Raw genomic sequence first — 24,783 nt, forward strand, 5'->3', positions numbered from 1 at the left:
ACATACACACACACATACATACATACATACATACATACATACATACATACATACATACATACATACATACATACATACATATGTCAATAAATAAATACAAATACATGGATGGATGGATGGATTGATAAAAAACTTTAAGTGCAAAATGATTGCATTCTAGGACCGCCGAAATAAGAACCCTTTTTAGTCCCAGTCTATTTATTCTTCATGTCTAATAAAGGTCAAATATCCGTTTCCGTTTGCATGTCCCCCAGTCATCACCTTGCGCAAAACCCATATCTTAAACTCACTGATGTGATTGTTGTGAGCACCAAGGCCCAGCGGTCTTTCACCACCCATTTCTAAAAACAAAATGTCTTTTTTTTACCTCCACGTTGCAGACAAGTGTGACTAAAAGTCTCATTTAAAACAACACCAACCGCTCAACACCTGAGCCGAATATACAAGCAAGATGTCCGCCTTTGGAATTTGAACTTGCAGCGACGCCATGTGCGACCAACCGGAACGCAGACGCCGGTTCTGTTAAATCCGGACGCAAAAACACAATGGACTCCGCCTCTGCTGATCTGTTTGCGTGATGTCACAGACAAAGATAGGCAATGATAACATGCGGGGACTGTACAGTATTGAGGTCAGCCGGGTGACAGTATGATGTATACGTATCGTGTGTGTGTGTGTGTGTGTGTGTGTGTGTGTGTGTGTGTGTGTGTGTGTGTGTGTGTGTGTGTGTGTGTGTGTTGTGTTTGTGGGTTTGTGACCAACAGGTGGCTCATTGTGTCGATGAGACAAAGTCCCATTAGCCCTCTGTCAAGAAGAAAAGTAGCTCCCTACATACTGCGAACTGATATAGATCTGTGTGTGCATGTGTGTTTGCATGTGTGTATGTTTGTATGGCTAGTCTTGTGAGGACCACTTACATTTTATACCATACGTAGTGAGGACATTTTTGACAAGTGAGGACCTTTTGGCCGGCCCTCACAAGTTTTTCATTCTAAAGGCTTCTAGAGGGTCTATATATGTATCTGTTAAAGTTTCAGAGAGGTCCTCACAAATACACCCCAAATGATTTTTGGTGTGTATTTTCATTTCACTTGGATCGACACAATTGTTATTCACTGTGTGTGTTTATCTGTGTATGTGCATGGTTAATGAGAGGAAAAAGTTCATACCACAAAAAGTAAAATGATATTTCAACCAAATTCACTACAGGGGTAAGGACTTTGAATGTACCCATTCAGAGTCCTCACTCCTACTATTATTTTAGTTTCAAGTCCACTTTTTATTTCTTTGTTTTGAAAGTAGTTGAAGTGGGAAATGGGGTGACATTAAGTGTTCAAATGTAACACTAGTTTTTCTCTAAATTTTTCAGCAATGGTGGTCCTCACTCCTTTATCTGCAGTTATCCGGACCTCACAAAACCATTGAAACAGGAATGTGTGTGTGTGTGTGTGTGTGTGTGTGTGTGTGTGTGTGTGTGTGTGTGTGTGTGTGTGTGTGTGTGTGTGTGTGTGTGTGTGTGTGTGTGTGTGTGTGTGTGTGTGAGTGTGTGTGTGTGTGTATGTGTGTGTGTCTGTATATGTGTGTGTGTGTGTGTACGTGCCAAAAAAGAGAGGAAATATGAGTGGGGAGCAAAATTGAACTGAAAAAGAGCACATTAAAGAGCTGTTCAAAACACACACACACACACACACACATATACACACATATGCGCACACACGTACAGGTACACAGAGGCTATTTGTCTCCGCTAATGGAGCCGAGAGATGAATGACAGGCATCAGGCTATTACCCAGAAGGCATTGCAGTAGTAAAAATTAGGTGTGCGAATCATTAGGAACAAGCACGTTTTCCCCTCACCAAGTAAGAAGGTTCAGCTATAAATCGAATGGGATGCAGGTCTTACAAACGCAGACTCGGATGGATTGCGATACATAATGCATAATTCCAGAAAAATGCACAATTTGTGAACAGAAATCGCTTTTGACAAAGAACCAGGAAAATCCAATGTTTATTATGTTGTCCAAAAATCCAATGTTTTATTATTAACAATGTTTTTTTTGTGTTTGAAGTTGTGAAAAATGTGGCAGGCAACTTTATGATTGGGCGGGCAACTTTTCAAAATTGTCTGCCCTGGTGTCCGCTAACTTTTTGTCATAAGTTTCAGACACTGTTTATACTGATACAAATCTTTTTTGGGGTGAAAAATGTGGCAGGCAACTATATGACTGGGTAGGCAACTTTTCAGAATTGTCTGCCCTGGTGTCCGCTAACTTTTTGTCATGAGTTTCAGACACTGTTTATACTGATACAAATCTTTTTTGGGGTGAAAAATGTGGCAGGCAACTATATGACTGGGTAGGCAACTTTTCAGAATTGTCTGCTCTGGTGTCCGCTAACTTTTTGTCATGAGTTTCAGACACTGTTAATATTGATACAAATCTTTTTTTTTTGGTGAAAAATGTGGCAGGCAACTTTATGACTGGGCAGGCAACTTTTCAGAGTTGTCTGCTCTGGTGTCCGCTAACTTTTTGTCATGAGTTTCAGACACTGTTAATATTGATACAAATCTTTTTTTTGGTGAAAAATGTGGCAGGCAACTTTATGATTGGCCAGGTCATTAGAAGTGAACGCCTGGACAACCCCCAGCATCTCGGTTGAGCAGCACAACATTGACTGTGTCAGCAAAGCGTTGCACCAACTGACCTTTGTGTGTCTGTGTGCGAACGTCAACATATGCATGTGTCTACTTGTGTGTGTGTGTGTGTATGTGGTGGGGGGTTTGTGGGGGGGGGGGGGGGGGGGTGTCAACCTCCATTTCGTCTCCTCTTGGTCATTGGCGTCGTGCCCGGGCCTTGCACTTGGAGCGACATGGAGATTATTGCAGTCATACCGCCCGGCGTTATTGTCGTCACTCTGCCCTGCTACTGTATGCATGTGTATGCATGTGTATGCATGTGTTTGCCTGTGTGTGTGCGTGTGTGTTTGTGTCTGGTTGTGTGTGTGTGTCTGTGTGTGTGTTGTGAAGAGATACAGTAGTTTTATTTTTATTTCAGTGTGTATTTGACCTTTGTGAGTGTCTGTATTTGTGTGTGTTTTCAAGTGTTAATGTGTATTTGTGTTTATGTGTGTGTGTTATGAAGAGATACAGTAGTTTTATTTCAGTGTGGATTTGACCTGCGTGTGTGTGTGTGTGTGTGTGTGTGTGTGTGTGTGTGTGTGTGTGTGTGTGTGTGTGCGCGTGTGCGTGTGTGCGTGTATGCGTGTGTTTGCATGTGTATTTGTGTGTCTGTGTGTTTGCATGTGTGTGCGTGTGTATGTGTGTGTGTTTGCATGTGTGCATGTGTATTTGTGTGCATGTGTCTGTGTGTGTGTATGTGTGAGTATGTGTGTGTGTTTGCGTGTCTGTGCATATGTATTTGTGTGCATATATGTGTGTGTGCGCGTGTGTGTTTGTGTTTTGTGAAGAGAGTAGTTTTATTTTTACGTCAGTGTGAATTTGACCTTTGTGTGTGTGTTTGTGTGTGTGTGTGTGTGTGTGTGTGTGTGTGTGTGTTTGTGTGCGTGTGTGCATGTGTATGTATGTGTTTGCAAGTGGAACCGTAATCTCAGTGTGCACACTCGCGGGATTCAGGTACAAATCAGAGCTAGCGCTTATCTCCGTGGCAACACACGTTGCTCTTTGTGTGTGTCTGTGTGTGTCTGTGTGTGTTTGCTCTTTGTGTGTGTCTGTGCGCAGCACCTGCCCGATATAGATGACGGGCCAGTTTTTCGTTGCGATGTGAACGCCGTCCACGTTTATTGCATTTGTCAGTTTCCAAATGGGAAAGTCGCACCACCAACATGGCCGCCACTACGCATTCGGTCAACATGGCTGCTAGCACAGCCTCAACATGTCAAGTTGAGGGTATTTATTTGCGTGTTGTTTTTGGCTAGCATGGCGGCTAACACTCCAGATGGGCCTTGTTTGAAGCTAGTTTATGTAAAATGGCTTCTAGATTGTGTACAAGCTCGAACGGGGTGCCAAACTATCACTGTGGATGCCAAGAGTAGTTCAATACTGCCCACGTCCACCGGAGGGCGACAAAGCGAATGAAAATAAATTGAAGACGTCAGTTTTATCAGAATTTGTAGCAAAGTGGCGTAAATTTTCCTCTGCAGTCGTCAGGACACAAGATGAAAATGACACAATGAGGGTAAAGTGCCTCATGGTTGCCTGCGGGCGCAAACTCACCACACACGCACGTACAGGATGCTGGGGGGGAGGAGCCACCAGGACGAAATATGACATCACCGAGTTCAGTCAAGTGGTTTGAACATAAAATCAAGTGAAGTGTAGATAAAAATACATAAAAAAGGAACTAAAAACAGTTTAAAAAATGTTTTTGATGAATATTTGACTATTAATTTAAAATATTGATACTTCCTGTATATGATAGTACTCCATGTTTAGCGCTTTGTTACAGCTAAAGTGCTATATAAATCAATATGGATTGTATTGTATTGTATTGCATTCCGTCTGTGTAGGCTCTCAGTCGTACAGGAGTGATCCATCGATGAAAAGGTTTCTTCAGCCGTCATCTGTCGCACGTTTCACTTCTTATCCAAGACGCTTCGTCAGCAAACTAAAGTCTTGCTGCTAGTTTCGGCCCTATATATGTATATATCCCTACTGTCCAGACGTGGCGATGCCGGTCTCCGATGATTGGTGCCTGCTCTCAGGTTGGGGGGAGCAGAGGACTACTCCCTGCGGCTCCACTGATTACTTGTATTGTCCTGACTGATTACTTCTATTGTCCTGCCTGAGTACGAGGTCTACGACTGGCCTGATTGCCCCATTTGCTCTGGTATAATCTCATCAGCATAACTAAGCCTATGTTGCCTAAGCAGTCTGTTGTACGAACGATCCAAATTGAACCTCACCCCACCATGGCGGTTTAGTGAAGGATTTGGCTGTTTTATGAAAATAGGTTATTTTACTCCCCTTTCTAACCATCTATGTTCTTTCGCTAAGATTTTAACCTCATTGTCGTCAAATGAGTGGTTGCTAGCTTTTAGGTGCATATGTACTGCCGATTGTCTTGTATTGTATTTAACCGATTTTCATTAGCATGAATGCAACATACGGCGAATGTCCGAGCGCGCTCGTAGCATTTTGCGTCTTGTCCGCCGCGTTGCGCTAGCAAACGTTGGCGACGGCGACTTTGATCGGTCTGACGTCCGTCTGCTCGTCGCTTTATGCCTCGTCGAGTCGCATCGAATCGTCTCCCGGCCTGGCGCGTGCGTGCATGTGAGTTGGGATGTGAGCGCGCAGGTATGCGTGTGTGAACGCTTGGGTGTACATGTGCATGCGTATGTGTGTGTAAATAGAGCGTGAGAATGGTTGGGGCATTAAAAGCAGGTGCGTGGTGGATGAACAGGTCCAAAGGGCACTTGAATGACTTGAATGACAATTACAAAAAAATCATAATCCCCACAATGACCGCTTTTGTCCGCCATTACAGGATCTCGTAACGAAGATGCCATCTTGCTCCTTATAAATAAAAAGATGAGCATGCGGCGCGAGGCATTTATCCACTTTACAGGCCAAGGGCTTCGCGCTCAAGTTGCAATTACGGCAGGCCTTGTTTCATCTTGTCGTCGCCCACCTCCACTTCAGCCTCTCTATATCCTCCTCCTGGCGCTTTGAATATTGTGGACCCGCAAATCATTTTTTTTTTAAATCCACACCGTATTTATTCCACCTTGACTATTTTACTGAAATAATCAATCGAAAATCAACAGAAAACTAATCTATTGTGTGCTCCACAAAGATGGCTGCCGTAACTGATTTGACTAAAATGGCCGCCAATATGGCGCGTTAATATTTTCGCCAAAGATAGCCGCCACAACTCACTCCACAAATATGGTGCCCACAGCGTATTTTACAAACATGAAGTTTACCCATTAACGTATGTATGAAGGCATCTGCCACTTACTAATAACGAAGCTAGCTACCGCTAATGATGCTAAATTGCTTATTGATGTGAACAAACACGAAGTGAACCTCTCAACACACTTCCACACAGGTTTAAAAGTGGCACTCTTTTTTTACTCATTAATCCGTGTGTGAAGGTATCCGCCGCGTACAAACAAGGAAGCTGGCTACCGCTAAGGATGATGCTAACGTGCTAATTAATGTGAACAAATGCAAAGTGAACCTCTTAAAACACTTCCACTGAGGTTTAAAAGTGGGTGTCTTTTTTCCCCATTAACTCATGTGTGAAGGTATCCGCCATCTACAAACAAGGAAGCTAGCTACCGCTAAGGATGATGCTAACGTGCTAATTAATGTGAACAAATGCAAAGTGAACCTCTTAAAACACTTCCACTGAGGTTTAAAAGTGTCACTCTTTTTTTGGCCCTTAACTCGTGTGTGTGTGTGAAGGTATCCGCCATCTACAAACAAGGAAGCTAGCTACCGCTAAGGATGATGCTAACGTGCTAATTAATGTGAACAAACACGAAGTGAACCTTTCAACACACTTCCATTGAGGTTTAAAAGTGGCTCTCTTTTTTTACCCATTAACTCGTGTGTGTAAAGGTATCTGACAATTACAAACAAGGAAGCTAGCTACTGCTAAGGATGCTAACGTGCTAATGTGAACAAACACGAAGTGAACCTTTCAACACACTTCCATTGAGGTTTAAAAGTGGCTCTCTTTTTTTTACCCATTAACTCGTGTGTGTAAAGGTACCAGACAATTACAAACAAGGAAGCTAGCTACTGCTAAGGATGCTAACGTGCTAATGTGAACAAACACGAAGTGAACCTTTCAACACACTTCCATTGAGGTTTAAAAGTGGCTCTCTTTTTTTTACCCATTAACTTGTGTGTAAAGGTATCTGACAATTACAAACAAGGAAGCTAGCTACTGCTAAGGATGCTAACGTGCTAATGTGAACAAACACGAAGTGAACCTTTCAACACACTTCCATTGAGGTTTAAAAGTGGCTCTCTTTTTTTTACCCATTAACTCGTGTGTGTAAAGGTACCAGACAATTACAAACAAGGAAGCTAGCTACTGCTAAGGATGCTAACGTGCTAATGTGAACAAACACGAAGTGAACCTTTCAACACACTTCCATTGAGGTTTAAAAGTGGCTCTCTTTTTTTTACCCATTAACTTGTGTGTAAAGGTATCTGACAATTACAAACAAGGAAGCTAGCTACCGCTAAGGATGATGCTAACGTGCTAATTAATGTGAACAAACACAAAGTGAACCTTTCAACACACTTCCATTGAGGTTTAAAAGTGGCTCTCTTTTTTTTACCCATTAACTCGTGTGTAAAGGTATCTGACAATTACAAACAAGGAAGCTAGCTACTGCTAAGGATGCTAACGTGCTAATGTGATCAAACACGAAGTGAACCTTTCAACACACTTCCATTGAGGTTTAAAAGTGGCTCTCTTTTTTTAATTTACAGTAACATTCTCTCACAGCTACTACTGCTTTTATTCATTTCTTTTTGGGGGTTTTGGGGAGTTGAAAGTTTGAAACATTCACACAAGCAACCTCCACTTGGTGCACGTGCGCCTGTATTCTTGTTTGCGTGTCCTCCTGCCACAACCTGCCACTTTGCCTGCAACAATGTTCTTGTACTCCTTGTTTCCACTCTATATTTTATTTGTATTTGTGCCGACTGCAGTGTGCGTACTGCGTCGGGGGGTGGTACAGGTTGAAGATGCTTTTGACAGGCTCCTCGGAGCACCGCCGTTTGTTTGCCTTGTGACCATACGTGTACGGCCGTGTATGGACGTGCGCGTGCAAAGGTACATTCTGAATTTTAATGTAATTTTTATCCTAAACAGGTTGACAGTTCTTCGCCTGAGGCTGCAAAACACTCAACCCCTCCCTTACACTTATATACACACACATATACACGTATACAGGCGCAGTCCGTTTAACTTGCCGGGTTGCCTTTTGTCAGCAAGGTGACGGGAGGATAAATCCGCATACATTAATTCCAATTGAAACAACAACAGCCTTTTATTATGCAAATGAGATTGGGAGGGAGACACCCCATGTGTATCCGATGTGTGGGTGTGTTGTGTAACCACCCTGTGAGCCGTTAACTTCCCAAAATGCCCAGCAAACAGCACATTTGTTATACATAAAATAAGGTATATTTTGTGTAGTTTTAAAGGACAACCGACACCATTTTTTTGTTTCCTAACTGACATCAGAAAAACGTTTTATAGCATCTAAAATACCCAAAACCCGCAGGCTGATATTTTTAGTCGAATGCAAAACACCAATAAAAATGAGTTAAAGTGTCCCAAAACTAATTCAAAATGACCCCGGAAATTGTGAGTTTCAGAAGGTCCCGCCCCTTTGTTTGTGACATCACAAATAGCTTCAGATTCGGAGAAGATGCTTTCTTGTTACTCATCTAGTTATGAATATGATTCAAATACTTCTGAAGAGGAAAGCATAAATGTTTGCAATCGGTTAAAGAAGTCCTTCCACATCAATTCGAGCCGTCTGGACTCCAATGTAGCGTCCCAGAAAATGCACAAGATGGCGCCCAAGCTCCGTTGGAAATGGGCTGATTTGTCTGCTGGGAATTCGTGTCAACTAGTATCAAATAGTAGTCTTGGTGCAACACACAACGATTCACCATCGCATGATTTATGTTTTTTCTGTGAGTCTTAAAACAAAATCTAGCTATATGCTGTGTAATCTTTGTAAAATACTGTACGCTCAGTAGAAGTCATTTCAAGTGATTTTACAAATTATGGACACAACTTGTCCGGAGGCGTCGGTTGTCCTTTAAGGCTTATTTAGTAGAAAATTATGTTTTATGGGGACCCGGGAACGGATTATTCTCATTTTAATGGTTTCTTATGGGAAATGAATGTTTGGCAGACAAACTTTTCGCTTTACACACACAAAAATCCTGTGACTGTAAATTTTCCTTGAGAGTTTTGAAAGGCGCTTAGAAATTAAATTTATTATCATTATTATTATTATTATTATTATTATTATTATCACAGCTCACAACGTGGCACCCAAGGAGCCCCCGTGGAAGGAATCCGTCGCTTCTTTATGTGCTCTCGTACCCTCACTTTGTGTTTCTTTCTTTGCGATTCCGTTTTTATTTTGTCTTTTCTTTCTTGTCTTTTCTTTCATTCTCTTCTCTTCGTCTCTTGATGCTACTTTCTAATCTCTCCTCTACTACGTCCCTCTCCTCCTCGTCCTCGGTTCGAAGATAACGCTCCCCCCGCGGCCCGTAGATGCTAACTGTAGTGTTCCTCAACAAGCTTCCACCTTAAAGCTTGAAAGAAGACAAGTGTGCTTATCGCCGCTTAACGGCGGCTAATGGCGGTCATGAGTCAGGCTGACAGCAAGCCGGGACAACAGTGAGATACCAACACTGGCGCTCGCAGGCTACTTTCTCTCGCTATTTAGCTGTAAAAATACACATAAGTTGACTAAAGTCAACCACAAGAAGCTAGCAGTAATCCGCTCCTGTTGTTTGCTAGCTAGCTAATTCCTGGTTCTTTAAGAGCCATCAACGGAGTAGCCCAATAAGGATTTAACATTCCAAAAAAATGAAGACAGTGTCAGACACTGTTAAAAAAGTTTTGTTGTCTGTTTTTGCCCTCTATTCCCCGCCCCCAGTCTTCGGTTAAAGCCACGTGATTGGTCAAGAACGCAGCAGTGAGGGGGGGTGGATTAAACATTAAAGAGACAGGCAGACGACTGTGAGATAGTTTGAAATTTAATAGTTCAAAGGCAGAGTGTAGACTGCAAGGTTAAAATATCCCATCAATCAGGCTCCACAAACAACCCGCAAAAACCTATCAACCCAGCTAAGCAGAACAGAATTGATGAGGAACTAGATAAAATTATCACAGAGAAAGCACCTCATTCCTCAAGATGGTGAAAGAAGAAGTTACGTTCCTCAAGTGTTTCATTCTGATGAAACCGGCCACTCCATTCCATCATATTTTACAGTACAGTTTATTTATTTAATCATAATATCATAGAATATTTGTTATACATAAAATTAGGTATATTTTTGTAGTTTTAAGGCTTAGAAAATTAGAAAGAAAGATCATGAAAGAAAGAAAATCATGTTTTATGGGGACCTGGGAACGGATTATTCTCTTTTCGATGGTTTCCTATAGGAAATTATTTTTTGGGATACACACTTTTCGCCTTACACACTGTCTGGGAACCAATTAAGTTCGTAAGCCAAGGTATCACTGTACACAACAAGTAAATAAGTTCCAATACATGAAGAATTACTTTAATTTTCCATCTGCAATGACACAGAGCGCCCATGGCCAGCTTCTATTGACTCGATCACACCCAGAGAGAACTGCTCCACTGGGCTCATCGTCTCCTTCCCTCTGGCTCAACATTGTGGATGCGTGCGTGTGGATGAATGATATTATGATTTGTGCTATTTTTAGCTTGGATTTTAGTTGGTTGTACCCTAGCCTGTGCTACTTTGTGTGTATAGTACGGCTGACTAATACGCTAGCAAGGACGGGGGAGGCCGGTAGGGCTCAGTGTACTGTGTTAGCGCGAGTGTGTCAATGTTTGAGTGATGGTTGGCGTGGTAGCAGATGGCAGCTAACATATGCTACAACCCTGTCAGCATATCACAAAGTGTTACTCTAACAGCAAGTGCAACCCAAATACACACATATTCATTTTACTGCATAGTCAATGAGTCTTAGCTAACTGCCCGGTTTGTTTCCGACCATTCCTCGCACTGTTACTCCCTTACTCGCTATATTAGCATGAGAGAGATGAAGGAAAAATAGGAGTAAAACAGGCCAAATTTTGAGCTTGCTTATTTGGATTGGATTTTATTAGCCTTTACTAGTCTAATTTACATTTCACAGTAGCAAAGTGATGAAAGTAAGAGGAAAGGAAGAAGTAGAACAACAAAATACAGGACTTGTTGTGAAGACAGCCACTCTCGCGGTGTAAAGTAAATGAGTAAATAAGTCAATAAGAGTGAATAAGTAAATACGTAAACACGTAAATATGGAAATAAGTAAATACGTGAATGAATAAATGAATTAAAAAAATCTACAAATAATTTAATCACACTGAAATTAATCATGATCATTAATCACAATATCATTATCAAAATGAATCTGACCGGCAAACTGCCTGATTAGATTTTAAAATAAATTAATACATTAATAAAGCAATGTATTAATAAATAATAAAATAAAAATTCTACAAATAATTTAGTCACACTGAAATTAATCATGATCATTAATCACAATATCATTATCAAAATGAATCTGACCGGCAAACTGCCTGAGTAGAGTGAAAAAAAATATTAAATAAATGCATAAAAATTCGACAAATAATTTAATCACACTGAAATTAATCACAATATCATTCTCAAAATTAAGCTGACTGACAAACTGCCTGAGTAGATTTAAAAAATAAAATAAATACATACATACATACATACAAATTCTCCAAATAATTTAATCACACTAAAATTAATCATGATCATGAATCACAATATCATTCTCAAAATTAAGCTGACCGACAAACTGCCTGAGTAGAGTTAAAAAAAATATTAAATAAATAAATAAAAGTTCTACAAATAATTTAATCACACTGAAATTAATCACAATATCATGATCAAAATTAAGCTGACCGACAAACTGCCTGAGTAGAGTTAAAAAAATATTAAATAAATGAATAAAAGTTATAGAAATAATTTAATCACACTGAAATTAATCACAATATCATGATCAAAATTAAGCTGACCGACAAACTGCCTGAGTAGATTTTTTTTAAAAGGCTTTTTTTTCTCTCCCTGAGTCGAGCTACGTCATCTTGGTTTCTGCGGGCAGACGCAAGCCTTGCCACCGCACTCGACTCTCGCTCTTTCGGTGACACAACGTGGTCGCAACATCAATAATTCATGCGGGGTGAGGTCAAAGGATGCGCAAGGAGGTCCAGAAGAGCGAGCGACGGGCGGTCATGGTAGCTTAACCTTGTGTTTTCCGGAGACCATGGCGGGGTCAAGTCCCCGGGAAGCAAACATGTCACGTCTTCCGTAAGCCTCGGCGAATGGGAAGCCGATGACGAAAGCGCAAGTCAAAAGCCAGGCGAAGGTGCGCCGGAGTTAATTGTTGGAACTGCGCTCGTGTCACGTCTTCATCCACTCTGCGCAAAATTATTCATCATCTCAACATTAATTATTGACTTCTTCCGTGTGCTTTGTCTTCTTCTGTGGTGTAATTGTGTTGTCTCCTTGTTTGGGTGTCTTGCATTATTTTGTTAGTTTTCTTCTGACTTAGAATGTGGTGCACCACTGCGTTCTCGGTTTATAAATTCATTCTTGGTGTGTATTTAGTTAGCTAGTTACTTGACTCGTTAGTTAGCTAGTCCGCTAGTTGACTAGTTAGTTAGTCAGTTAGTTAGTATATGTGCGAGTTAGTTAGTTTTTAGTTAGTTTTTGTTAATTAACTACCTAGTTGATTTGTTAATTGACTGGTTTGTTGGCTAGCTCAATTAGTTTTTGTTTGGGTAGTTAGTTGGTTGGCTATTTGTTTGGTTGGTTAGTTGTTTGGTTGCTCCCTTACTTTATCATTTACTTAGTTATTTATTTAGTCATTTATGTATTTAGTTCGTTCGTCAGTTGGTTGGTTAGTTACTTAGTTCGTTCGTCAGTTGGTTAGTTAGTGAGTGAGTGAGTGAGTGAGTGAGTGAGTGAGTGAGTTAGTTAGTATATGTGCGAGTTAGTTTTTGTTAATTAACTACCTAGTTGATTTGTTAATTGACTGGTTTGTTGGCTAGCTCAATTAGTTTTTGTTTGGGTAGTTAGTTGGTTGGCTATTTGTTTGGTTGGTTAGTTGTTTGGTTGCTCCCTTACTTTATCATTTACTTAGTTATTTATTTAGTCATTTATGTATTTAGTTATTTAGTTCGTTCGTCAGTTGGTTGGTTAGTTACTTAGTTCGTTCGTCAGTTGGTTAGTTAGTGAGTGAGTGAGTGAGTGAGTGAGTGAGTGAGTGAGTGAGTGAGTTAGTTAGTATATGTGCGAGTTAGTTAGTTTTTAGTTAGTTTTTGTTAATTAACTACCTAGTTGATTTGTTAATTGACTGGTTTGTTGGCTAGCTCAATTAGTTTTTGTTTGGGTAGTTAGTTGGTTGGCTATTTGTTTGGTTGGTTAGTTGTTTGGTTGCTCCCTTACTTTATCATTTACTTAGTTATTTATTTAGTCATTTATGTATTTAGGTATTTAGTTCGTTCGTCAGTTGGTTGGTTAGTTACTTAGTTCGTTCGTCAGTTGGTTAGTGAGTGAGTGAGTGAGTGAGTGAGTGAGTGAGTGAGTGAGTGAGTGAGTTAGTTAGTTTATGTGCACGTTAGTTCGTTTTTTAGTTAGTTTGTTAATTAACTACCCAGTTGATTTGTTAGTTGTCTGGTTTGTTGGCTAGCCAATTGCTCAATTAGTCTTTGTTTGGGTAGTTAGTTGGTTGGCTATTTGTTTGGTTGGTTAGTTGTTTGGTTGCTCCCTTACCTTATCATTTACTTAGTTATTTATTTAGTCATTTATGTATTTAGTTCGTTCGTCAGTTGGTTGGTTAGTTACTTAGTTCGTTCGTCAGTTGGTGAATGAGTGAGTGAGTGAGTGAGTGAGTGAGTGAGTGAGTGAGTGAGTGAGTGAGTGAGTTAGTTAGTTAGTTACTTAGTTAGTTAGTTAGTTGGTTGTGGTTTCACTTTGTTTTGATCTTATGTTCTTCTTTGTGTGATCTGTGGATTTTTGTTGTTTTCTGATTGAATTGATATGAGTGATGATGTGGCGGTACAATCTCCGGATTTGTGTGTGCGCAAAAAGTTCCCACTCGGTGACGTTGTGCATGTGGGTGTGAATGGTCGTTTGTCTCTATAACTGCCCTGCCACTGACTGGTGGCCAGTTTAGGTCATAGTCTGCATAGCTTTGATTCATTGTCTTCTTCCATGCTTTGATTTCATTTTCTTCCAGGGAAACAAATGGTAACCTCTGCGATGGTCCAAAGTTGAAGCGTCAACAAAGCTTCAAATCATTTTTATTGCCAGAGTCACTTGAATTATATTTTTTCTTTTTTTTTTAACGGCCCTGACTCCTCTACCTCCTCCTCGTCAACCTCCTCATCTTCCTCTTCAAGTGGCCTACTGAAAGGAATAAAGAAGCTTTTAGCCTCCAAAATCTCCCGCTTTATGTATCGTAATTGCCGACTGATTGCAGTCATTTCCGTGCCCTCGTCACTTTGGAAGTCTTTTGGAGGCATGGGAGTGGTGATTACGTGTGTGTGTGTGTTTGTGTGTGTGTGGGTGACGGATGGGGTTAGAGGGAGCGTCCTTGTTTACGCTGTTTATGGAATTGTCTTTTCTTTGCATGCACTCATCAGTATCAGTGAGTCAATTTGTCTGTAAATGAAAGCAGCCATGCTTATGTGGATGCTTTTGAGTCACACCGGGGTGTGTACATTTGTGTGTGTGTGTGTGTGTGAGCCTTCTTTGGGAAAATGGTTGTTTTTTTTCAGGGAAGGCCATTTTTTTTTCTCTCCACGCTCGCAAATGAGCAACGAGAAGACGCTGGAAGGCACCAAAGTGCTCGCGCGCGTGCGTTCAGAGTATAAAGTCTGAAGGATGAGCGAGGGATCAAAGCATGAAGGAAGGTTAGAAGGCCGGAAGGTAGGAGGAAGTGTCAGGGAAAGGTGGGGGAGAAGATGCCACTTCAATCTCCTATTTCCTGCACTTTAACTTCCTCTTTTCTGGTTTTACTCTTCCTCATTGTCTTTTTCATTTTTTTTCTATCTTTCTATCTATGCGGCTTCTTGGCTGACTGGCCGAGCAAACTAATGTAAATTTATCCACTGCGAGACTAATAAAGGCAAATCCAAATCCAATCCTAAACTAGCTAGCAAGGCTCGCTAGCTAGCTAGCTTCAGGGACAGTCTGGAAGGCTTCGTTCCCCCCACCATTCATCCCACAAACATTTCAGAGTGTTCCAAACGTCCTTTTGTATGGAACATCTAATCAAAAGTCAGACGGTGACTCCGTCTGACGTTACAGCAGTTGTCGAAACTATCAGTTCGCTTCTCCTTGGAGAGCAGTGCCACCTGCTGGTGAGATACGGGAAACCAAAATGGACGATTCGTGGTTCTTTTTTTCCCTTCTTTTGTTTGCGTTCAGCTTGGTGTCATCTCGAGTTCTTGGAAGAGGGGAAAAAAAGGTTTCACCTTGAAACGTTCTGCTTTTCTGCACAGGGAAAATAGAAACCTCACTGTGTGTTTTATATGCGAGTTTAGAAGTAAAACAGAGTTCAAGGAGGACAAAAATGTGACCGTGGGTGTTTTTGGCTTTTTAAAATGTGAGTTTGTTTTGGAGAAAATACGCATACAAGTGCATCAAATAGATGGGATTAGATTAGCCTTTATTAGATTCGCAGTGGATAAATTTACATTTCACAGCAGCAAAGTGAGGAAAGGAAAGGAACAAGTAGAAAAACAAAATACAGGAACTGCTGTAAAGGCAGCCATCTTGAAGTAAAAAAAACTAACAAATAATGTGACACAACACAAAAGACGCAGTCAGTCATTCAATTTTAAGCACTCCCTTTGTTGCATGAAGCAGTTCGGGGTGAAAGAGGAGAGGATCAAAGCATCCTTTTCACCAGTGGATCAGGGACATCGTGGTGAAATGTGCACATCTGCTACAAGCTAAATGTTGAAAGCAAACACGAAGCTGTGACATCCATTGATGAAAAGAGATTGTCTCACATCTCCTATCCCCACATGTAAATAAATCCGCTTCAATTCCACGCCGCGACAATTGCACATACGCTTCTTTCTTTTCATGGCGGGCTCCTCAAGCCATGCCGCAGACTGTCCAACAGAACCAACCTTTCCACTGAAGTATGCTCAATTGAAATGATGGACCAAAAAAAATCACTTCAAGTGTTCTACTTTTTCATTCTGAAGTTGAAAAACCTTTCAAATCATAATCCCCTTTATTCTATTTTCTTCACTTCTAATACCCTATTACCATTTTACACCTTTAATCAATTATTCGCCTTTTTTTTTACATTTTTTATATACCGCTGGTGCATGTTAACCAATTTGAAAAAGAACGTGTCAGAAATTCATACTTCAAATCCTTTTATTGCTTTTCTTCTTTTTGAATAGTGAATGAATGATTGACGGCCATTTAAAATGATGTGGATTTTATTTTTTATTTTTATTTTTAGATTGACAGAAAGAGAAAATTCAATTGCAAGGCTCCGATGAGCTCTTACGCAATAGCGCATTATGATGATTCTTGTCATGATCAGGTTGGCGACCAACGGGTGGCGCTGTCGGCCCCGCCTGCACCTGCACAGGTGCTGGTCGTCCCGATAAGTGGTGGACTGCCACGTTCGGATTGGGGACCAATGAGTAGCGCTGTCAGCCCTGCCTGCAGCCTCGCAGGTCCTGGTCATTCCCAATCAGTGACAGTGAAAAGGACTCCCGGCACGACCATTCGGGGTCGGGTCATTGTATGCTATTGTGTGCGTTGTGTATGCATTGTATGCTGTGCATGTTTGTTTCATCTTAGCCGACTTTTACTCTTGTTTTTTCTTTTGATACTTTGTATTTTTCTGTTCAAATGATTTTAACGTTTTATATTTTGTTATACAACCTGCTGCTCCTTCCTGCCTGCTTTTTGGGATCCACAACTGCCATCACCACCTTGCAAACCGTGACAATTTTATGTCACCTCCTAGAAAAGGAACGTCTCATGGCTCCAGGCCCGTCAACTGGCGCGGTGATCGGCGGCCTCCTCGGCGCCCTCGCCATCATCGGGATCGTGGTGGGCCTGGTTTTCTTTGTCCGCAGACGCCAGCGTGACGCTGAGTAAGTCCTCGGCCGATCAGAACGATTATTGATCATTCATGCGAGGATTCGATTGTATAGCCCCAACTTGTGTTTTGTAAATGATCACATTTGGTGGTTTCATCATTTTAATCTGTCATCCAATCAGCGGACCCCCAAAACACAAGCCCCCGCCCCCTGTCAAGAGCGGAGCGTCAACGGAGCTGGTGAGTTCAAATCAGTGAATTTATCGATCGGTAAGCGTCTCTTGAATCGATTAGAGCTTGGAATGATCCAATTCAGATTCATTGGTTTTGGAATGACCATTTACTGTCGCTAATGATATACAGTAAAGTCTCGTTATATCGATATCGGATATATCGATAGTCCCGGTTATATCGATACTATTTCTATGCACGCACGGAGAAAATTACATGCAAACAGGGTCGGATATATCGATAGTCCCGGTTATATCGATATTTTTTCGGACTCCCTTGAATATCGATATAACGAGACTTTACTGTATAGTGGCGGACTGTGCAATTCCATACTCTTCCACTAGATGGCAGAATCTCCTCCGATCAATAATTTCAGTATACAATATACAGGTAGCATCCGACTTACGACCACCCATATATACGACCACGACCCCCAGACCCTATTTTTACAATTTTAATTCTACGCCCGGCACTACTATGCGCTAGCAGGGCGGCAACGCGTACGACAATTTTGGCTAGCCAGCCAACATCTCACTCTCACACAGCAATCGACCATGTGATGGCACCAGAGGGGGGTGGGGGGTTACCAGTAATTTAGCCTACGAGTCTGTATTCAACATTTTGAATGTATTTCGACTTACGACCATTTTGACTTAGGACCGTTTGGTCGGAACGGAACTTGGTCGTAAATCGGATGTTACCTGTATATACATGTACACATGTTTTTTTTTTTTTTTTGTCTGTTTTGACGCAGCTCAACAAGCCATCAGAAGTGCCCGGCGCGACCGAGATGGCGCCGCTCGCCCCAGCCGGGGACATCTATTATGAACCTACGGGAAGCGAGCCTGTCAGGGTAACATGCGCAGTCTGACTGTATTTTTGCAAGGATGTCATATTTTGGATCGGATTGGATTAAATTTACATTTCACAGCAGCAAAGTTATGGAAGGAAGTAGAAAAACGAAAAACACGAGCTGCTGTAAAGCCATTCACTCTCGCCGCGTCATCTTGAAGTCAAACAAAAACAAAACAACAAATACTAATTCATTCATTCATTAGTTAATAATATATAAAATTGCAAAATATACAACTTTCCTCTCTTTCAATTAGCCCGATCTTTAAGCAGCAAAAAAACTTTCTTGAACAAAATAAGTTGAAATCACCCCCAAAAATGTTTGGCCAAAAATAGTTTTGTTCCTATACACACACACAAAAAATGAAAAAGGACTACATATTTGTTTTATTGTCTGATGTCTTTTTTCAAATTTTTGCAGAAATCAATCAGCGGAACCCCCGGCGCTCCGAATGGGGGTGGACATTCTCTGCCGGATGAAATGAACCTGAATCTGGACCCGGACGTGGACCTGGTCTCGACCAATCACGAGTCTCCACCGGCTGCCAATATCGCTCGTGGCGAGAGCTTTGTGTCGCCCGCCATGTACGTGTAAGCAAGGTTGGCCACTAGGGGATTTTTTTTTATTTATTCTTTTTTAAACAGTTTTAACCAACATCTTTTTTTAATGTTGCACAGTCTCACTGAAGAGAATAACAGAGTGCAGTGTGGATTCTGATTGGCTACTTTTTACTGCTAAATATGACCTAATACAGTGATACCTCGGTTTACGAACACCTTGGCTTACGAACGTCAAATTTATGAAAATCTTACCTTGGCATACACACTATTTTCGGGATACACACGGAGCTGCCTCAATGAGTGATGTGTCGTTCGCGAACGAGCCCGTTCTAACAACGAAATTGCAGCCGACTGTTTTTGTCCTCTATTCTCCGCCCCCAGTCTTCGATTAAAGCCACGTGATTGGTCAAGAACACATCAGTGGGGGGGGGGGGGGGTACAGATAGAGGGTGAAGCCGTTCTCCAAAAAGAAAATGGCATGCCGACAACGTCTATTTTGTGTAGTCTTAAGGCTTAGAAATTTTGAAAGTAGAAAATTATGTTTTATGAGGACATGGGAACGGATTATTCTCATTTTAATGGTTTCCTATGGGAAATTAATTTTTGGGATACACACTTTTTCCCTTACACACTCTGTCTGAGAACCAATAACGTTCGTAAGTCAAGGTATCACTATATTACTGCATTTCTTTTTTTTTCTCGACAAAAATCCGATTATTTCATTTTAATCATCCCTCCATTTTGCTTTTAAAAAAAGCAAATAATGATGGTCAAACAAGCTCGAAAACCTATTGAAATTAAATTCCATCACCTTCTATATTCATGAGACAAACACATTTCTCTTTGTTTTCAAGTAATGTGGAAATAAGTGCTGCACTAATTGTGCTTTTGTGAATGAGCTTTTCTCTCACTTTGCAGCCGAAATAATATATATATATATATATATATATATATATATATATGGGGAAAAAAAATCAATTACCAAATCAGAAAAAAGTCAATCATATTTTTAACTCATTCACTGCCATTCATGAATTTATTCGATTTGAAAATATGACAGAACGCCATTCCTGAATTTGTTCGGGTTTTGTTTTTTCTTTGTTTTTCGCGAGCCAGACCTCTGGCCATGTTTTTTTTTTCCTTTCCACAAGGGGGCAGCACTTCCCTTTTTTTCCACGTTAGCGCTTTGTTCCAGCTTCTACTGTTGTTTAAACGCTATATAAACCAATATGTATTTATTGCATTGTATTTTAGACAGCCGCCCTCATTTCATGCTCATATAACTCCAGACCCAAATAATTTAGCAAATAACTCTTTTTTTTCTGATGAAAGAAGGGAGTCTAGGGTGTCTTACGCTACATTGAATGTTTATGTAGTCTTAAAACTCAATATTCTGTGGGTCTTGGAAATTGAGTGACAAAGACAAAAACACTGGAGTGGACATATATTTTTGCCCATTTCTGGCAATGAATGAGTTAAACACACACACACACACACACAAGCACGTTGAGGCATCCGTCACAAGGAATGTAACACAAGTGTGCATGTGAAGTTAATCCCCCTCCATCATGAACTGAAATTCACAAGATGGAAATACGTATTGAAACATTGATTTTACACTGTGCAACTCAAATAGCTGTGCCGCCATCTAGTGGTACTTATGGAATTACACCACACTTAAACAAAGGTGGGGGTCTCATGGGGGTTCTAAACACACACCGGACACTTCATTTGTCACACACACCTCATGATGTATGATTATAATTAACGGTAATACTCACTTTTAATACTATTTGTGTAATATATAAACCGTCCCTAATATTTATTTGGAAAGCACACAACTAATCATCTTTTATTATTATTATCATTAATTTTTGTCATCAAAATTGTTGCTATCCTGTGACTGTACAGTGTCCTTGTGAGTTTTGAAAGGCGCTTATAAATGAAATGTATTATTATTATTATTAGTAGTAGTAGTAGTATTGTTATTATTTTTTATTATTATTTTATTGTTATTATTATTATTATTATTATTATTTATTATTATTAAAACGTGGGCATTATTATTATGTACAGACGTCCAAGATGCTTATAAATACAAAGCATTATTATTATTATTATTATTATTATTATTATTATTATAAAGCTCTCATCGGAAGGTGTGCCTAATGAAGTGTCTGGTGAGTAGAAAATACTGCCATTGCCGTGGATGTCAACATTGTACAGTACCAAAATGATCAACCGTGTAAATACTACTGCTCATATTAACGGTGATGAATATTATTGATGATGATGGTGATCCATGATTATTGGTGTCGAAAAAAAAACCTGTGGCTCGCAATCCTTCTGCGGTGGCGGTGAACGTGTGTGTTTTAATGAAAATGTGACAGATCAGATACAAAGGATGCTGACGACGCAAGAAAATATGAAAAATAATGCTTCTAATAATGAAATATGTGGACTTGAATCATGTAACTGTGCATGGCATGATGACCAGTTTGTTCCTTCCCAAAGCTCTTTGACTACAACGTCTTGATTTATTTTAGTTTATTGTTTTTAATATTCATCAGGTCCGGTTGAAGATCAAAAATGTTTTTTTCAGCATTATATATTTTTTATCTTTAGTTTAATTTTAATTTTTTTATCCACAGTACTCATAACGTTATGATTTAACGTCCTGACAAACTGCTCATTCAAATGTATTGCGCTCAATTTTTAAGGGTATTTGTGCTGATTGTGGTGACAATCATGTTTATTGTTTTTTTTTTCTGCATGCTATGTGAAACACTACACTTAAAGGACAACCGACTCCATTTTTTTTTGTTTCCTAACTGACATCAGAAAAACGTTTTATAGCATCTAAAATACCCAAAACCCGCAGGCTGATATTTTTAGTCAAATGTAAAACACCAATAAAAATGAGTTAAAGTGTCCCAAAACTATTTCAAAATGACCTCGGAGATGGCGAGTTTCATAAGGTCCCGCCCCCTTGTTCGTGACGTCACGCTAGGACGTCTCGCCTTGCTCTAGAATCAAAACAATGGCTTCAGATTCGGAGAAGATGATTTCTTGTTACTCATCCCGATATGAATATGATTCAAATAGTTCCGAAGAGGAAAGCATAAATGTTTGCAATCGATTAAAGAAGTCCTTCCATATCAATTCGAGCCGTCATGACTCTAATGTAGCGTACCAGAAAATGCACAAGATGAAAACGCAGGATGTTAGAGGACTGAGGCATTCAGTCTCTTTCTAATCCCCTCGGCAAAAAGAGATTTAGATTCCTCTTTTCTGTTCTTATTTTGAATGTATTTTTTGGAATAGTCAAACAAAACTGGAGTTATAAGTGGAAAAAAACAACAAATTAACGAAAGACCGGAACCACCCAGAAGAAAATAATCACACAGTCACACGTGCCTTGTTTTCTTTTTATTATTATTGTTGTTTGTATTTTATTTTTTCAGTCCTCACACCAATGCACAATGACCTCGACTATCACACTGGTGTTTTTTTTTTCTTTTCGTTTTTTTATTATTATTTTGTCATGCGTTATATTTTGTACGCTTTTGGGAGGGGAGAAATGCTCACGGACGTGTTTTACAAACCCTTGTCTTGTCAAATAAAAACAGAAAGCTAATTCACAAGCATCCCGTTTTGCTGATTATAACATGACAAGCCTGGCAGCTACGAGAAATGAGTTCAAAGACCCAAAACGAATAGCAAAACAAATGTGCTATCAACATACAGCAGCTGCTTGCTAATCAATTCCACAGTGATTCCGCGTGGCTAACTACGCTAATGATGGCTAACAGCAGCATAAACTTTATTCAGAGAATACCTTTCCTTGATTTAGCTTTTGAGGTTCAGTGTTTGATAGAAATTAGACAGAATAAGAAGTTATCATATGTAAAAATTTCATGCTGTTATATGCTTAGTCAACACTTGTGACTCAATACACAATTGAAGCACAGACAACCTGGGGTCAATCTGAGGTCAACAGACACAGCTTGTTAAACTGTCATCTTCATCTAGGAGATCTGGCCTTTCACAGAATTTAGGACTTGGGAAAACTCCTTTATCACCGAAGCAATTTATGACTTGAAACTCCTTCACAGGAAGAGCTCATTAGCCAGGACAAATTTATCAGTTCGTGGAAGAGATGATGTTTTATTGCTTACAGCTGTTGGGGCTCAGAACCTTCCAGGAGCGTGGTATTCGAATCAAGAAAACTATGTTTTACTAATGTCTCACTTAAATTTGCATATACTCTCAATTAATAGCTTGGCAGAAGGCTGCAGAATTCAGACGTCTGTCATGAATGGCTGCGTCTCCTGCCGGCAGTCGAGACAATCTTTCTGGTTCCGAGTCTTCGTCCACAGTGTCTGACTGTCATCTCTCTGACAGTGTTTTAATCAGTAGTGCTAGCATCAGACCTTCCGCTAGCTTAACAACAAAATTTGAAGAAACTCGCCACAGCTAGCTTAACTTTTACTTGGTAATGGGCATTAGGAAAACTACAAAGCCTCTTTAACTGGCGCTGAAATGATTATCGGGACAGAAATACTTTTCCAAGAGTGCTCGAATGTGTAATATGACAAGTGGAAAAGCCTTTGTATTTGGGTACTTTATTTTAGTCTTGATTGCAGAGTTAAAACAAACCCGTTGTTTGTATTGGTGTGCGGCTGCGCTTCACAGAGACAATCTTTTATCCACGGTCTGGTGGACAAACTCTTTGGAATCGTTCATGTGAAGGAGAGTCAGACTACTCTGGAATTTTACTGACACATTTGGACACCAACCGGAGGCTCATTACTTCAAATTAGCCGTTCTAAACTAGCTTTTTTTCAGCCAAGGTGAGGCTTTCACAATTAAAAGTGGAAGGATTGGAGTTCAAACAAGGTTCAGGTGAAAGTTCGGGTTGAGGTTTCAAATGAGGGTTTAGTCCTATTCAGTTTTATCTGTGTTTTTCTTGTCTTTCTCACTTGGAGTCAAATTCAAGTCCTGCGCAAGGACATTTTTTTTTCCCAGCGAATGTCTGTTTTTAACTGACAAATGGTCGACATTGGGCCGGGGAGGGGCAAACTCAGAGAGTTGGAATGCGGGCAGCGCTCTTTTTTTTTCTTTTTCCCACACTCCTATGCTCTTAGCGACGTATATTTCTCCAATACTCTCTCTCTCTCTCTGTCTCTCTCACTTAATCATCCCGCAACATTCTCTTTTCCATCAGCTTTCCTGCAAATGGACTGATGGAGGGCTGTGTGGGGGTCACGTGATTGCGGCCTGATGCACTCTGTGAAGGGGGAAAACAAAACTGGCTAAAGTGTATGTGTGAGAGAATACGATTGAGTCATTTTTACAGGGATGCAGTGTGAGAGAATGAGGGAGAGAGATTGAGAGCTTTAGAGGGGGGATAAAAAGAGTAAGTGAATGGAACAAGTTAGAGGGCAGTGGGGGACAGAGAGGACAGTGAGAAAAATTCGGTGAGAAAAAAATGACATGGGTAGAGAAGAAGAATGTCCATTTGATTTCAAGGTGGCGCCATGAAACTCGCTGCCTCTACAGCAGCGCCTAGATTTTGTTTTTCTACTTATTTTTTTATTTCATTTGCTGATTTGAATTCAGATTTTTTTTTCCAATGTGAGACGAATAAAGGTTATCTCATCTCATTATCTCAAACAGATATTAACCCTTCCGATACCATAGTTTGAAAAGTCTTTTTTAAAGACATTTTACGCTGAATTATTTCATTGGCTCCTAAAGAAGGCATATCATTTAAGATATGCATTAATATTTTTGTTTATTTATATTTAGTATTTTTTATTTTTTTTATAATATTTATGATATTGTTCATAAATAAAATCTCATCCCATATTTCTATTAGTTTTATAGATAAAACCATAGATGGATCGTTTATACGTAAGAATACAAACATAGGAATTGTTTTTTATGGATATTTAATCACAAACAAACGATATAAAGCCGATGCAAAGTAATATTGATTTTGATTTTGATGCAATCTTGTCTTGAAAACCGAAAAATGCTATATGCTGCTAGATATTGGAAGAATGGGGTATTAACTTGTACCAACAGCAAATTTGGAAAGAAACTTTCTCCCTTTCATTTTCTACGAGTAAAAATTTATGGCGGGACTCATTTATACCATCAATATCCAAAGGGTTTAATAATGAGACGCTTGCAATGCTCCTCCACACCAGCAGGTGACGCCTGAAACCACACTTTCGACTCGTGCTCGCTGGCGGAGAAGGCATCCATTACCCCTGCATCC

The 24,783-nt window shown here is 40.1% G+C and overlaps 1 protein-coding gene across 1 annotated transcript in view; it reads left to right on the forward strand.

Annotated features, from left to right (window-relative positions):
- The window catches only part of LOC148883097 (poliovirus receptor homolog), a 134,552-nt gene extending 115,138 nt beyond the window's left edge, over nt 1–19,414 (forward strand). Inside the window, exons 7-10 of the mRNA XM_089023711.1 lie at nt 16,779–16,908; nt 17,036–17,093; nt 17,839–17,937; nt 18,358–19,414. Of these exons, the coding sequence (XP_088879837.1) occupies nt 16,779–16,908; nt 17,036–17,093; nt 17,839–17,937; nt 18,358–18,531 (461 nt within the window). The 3' untranslated portion in view covers nt 18,532–19,414. The remainder of the gene's footprint in view (nt 1–16,778; nt 16,909–17,035; nt 17,094–17,838; nt 17,938–18,357) is intronic.
- Nucleotides 19,415–24,783: the final 5,369 nt, after the last annotated feature.

The sequence above is a fragment of the Hippocampus bargibanti genome, linkage group LG20 (genome assembly GCF_051943395.1).
Source record: "Hippocampus bargibanti isolate YZ-2025 linkage group LG20, ASM5194339v1, whole genome shotgun sequence".
In the NCBI taxonomy this organism is placed as follows: Eukaryota; Metazoa; Chordata; class Actinopteri; order Syngnathiformes; family Syngnathidae; genus Hippocampus; species Hippocampus bargibanti.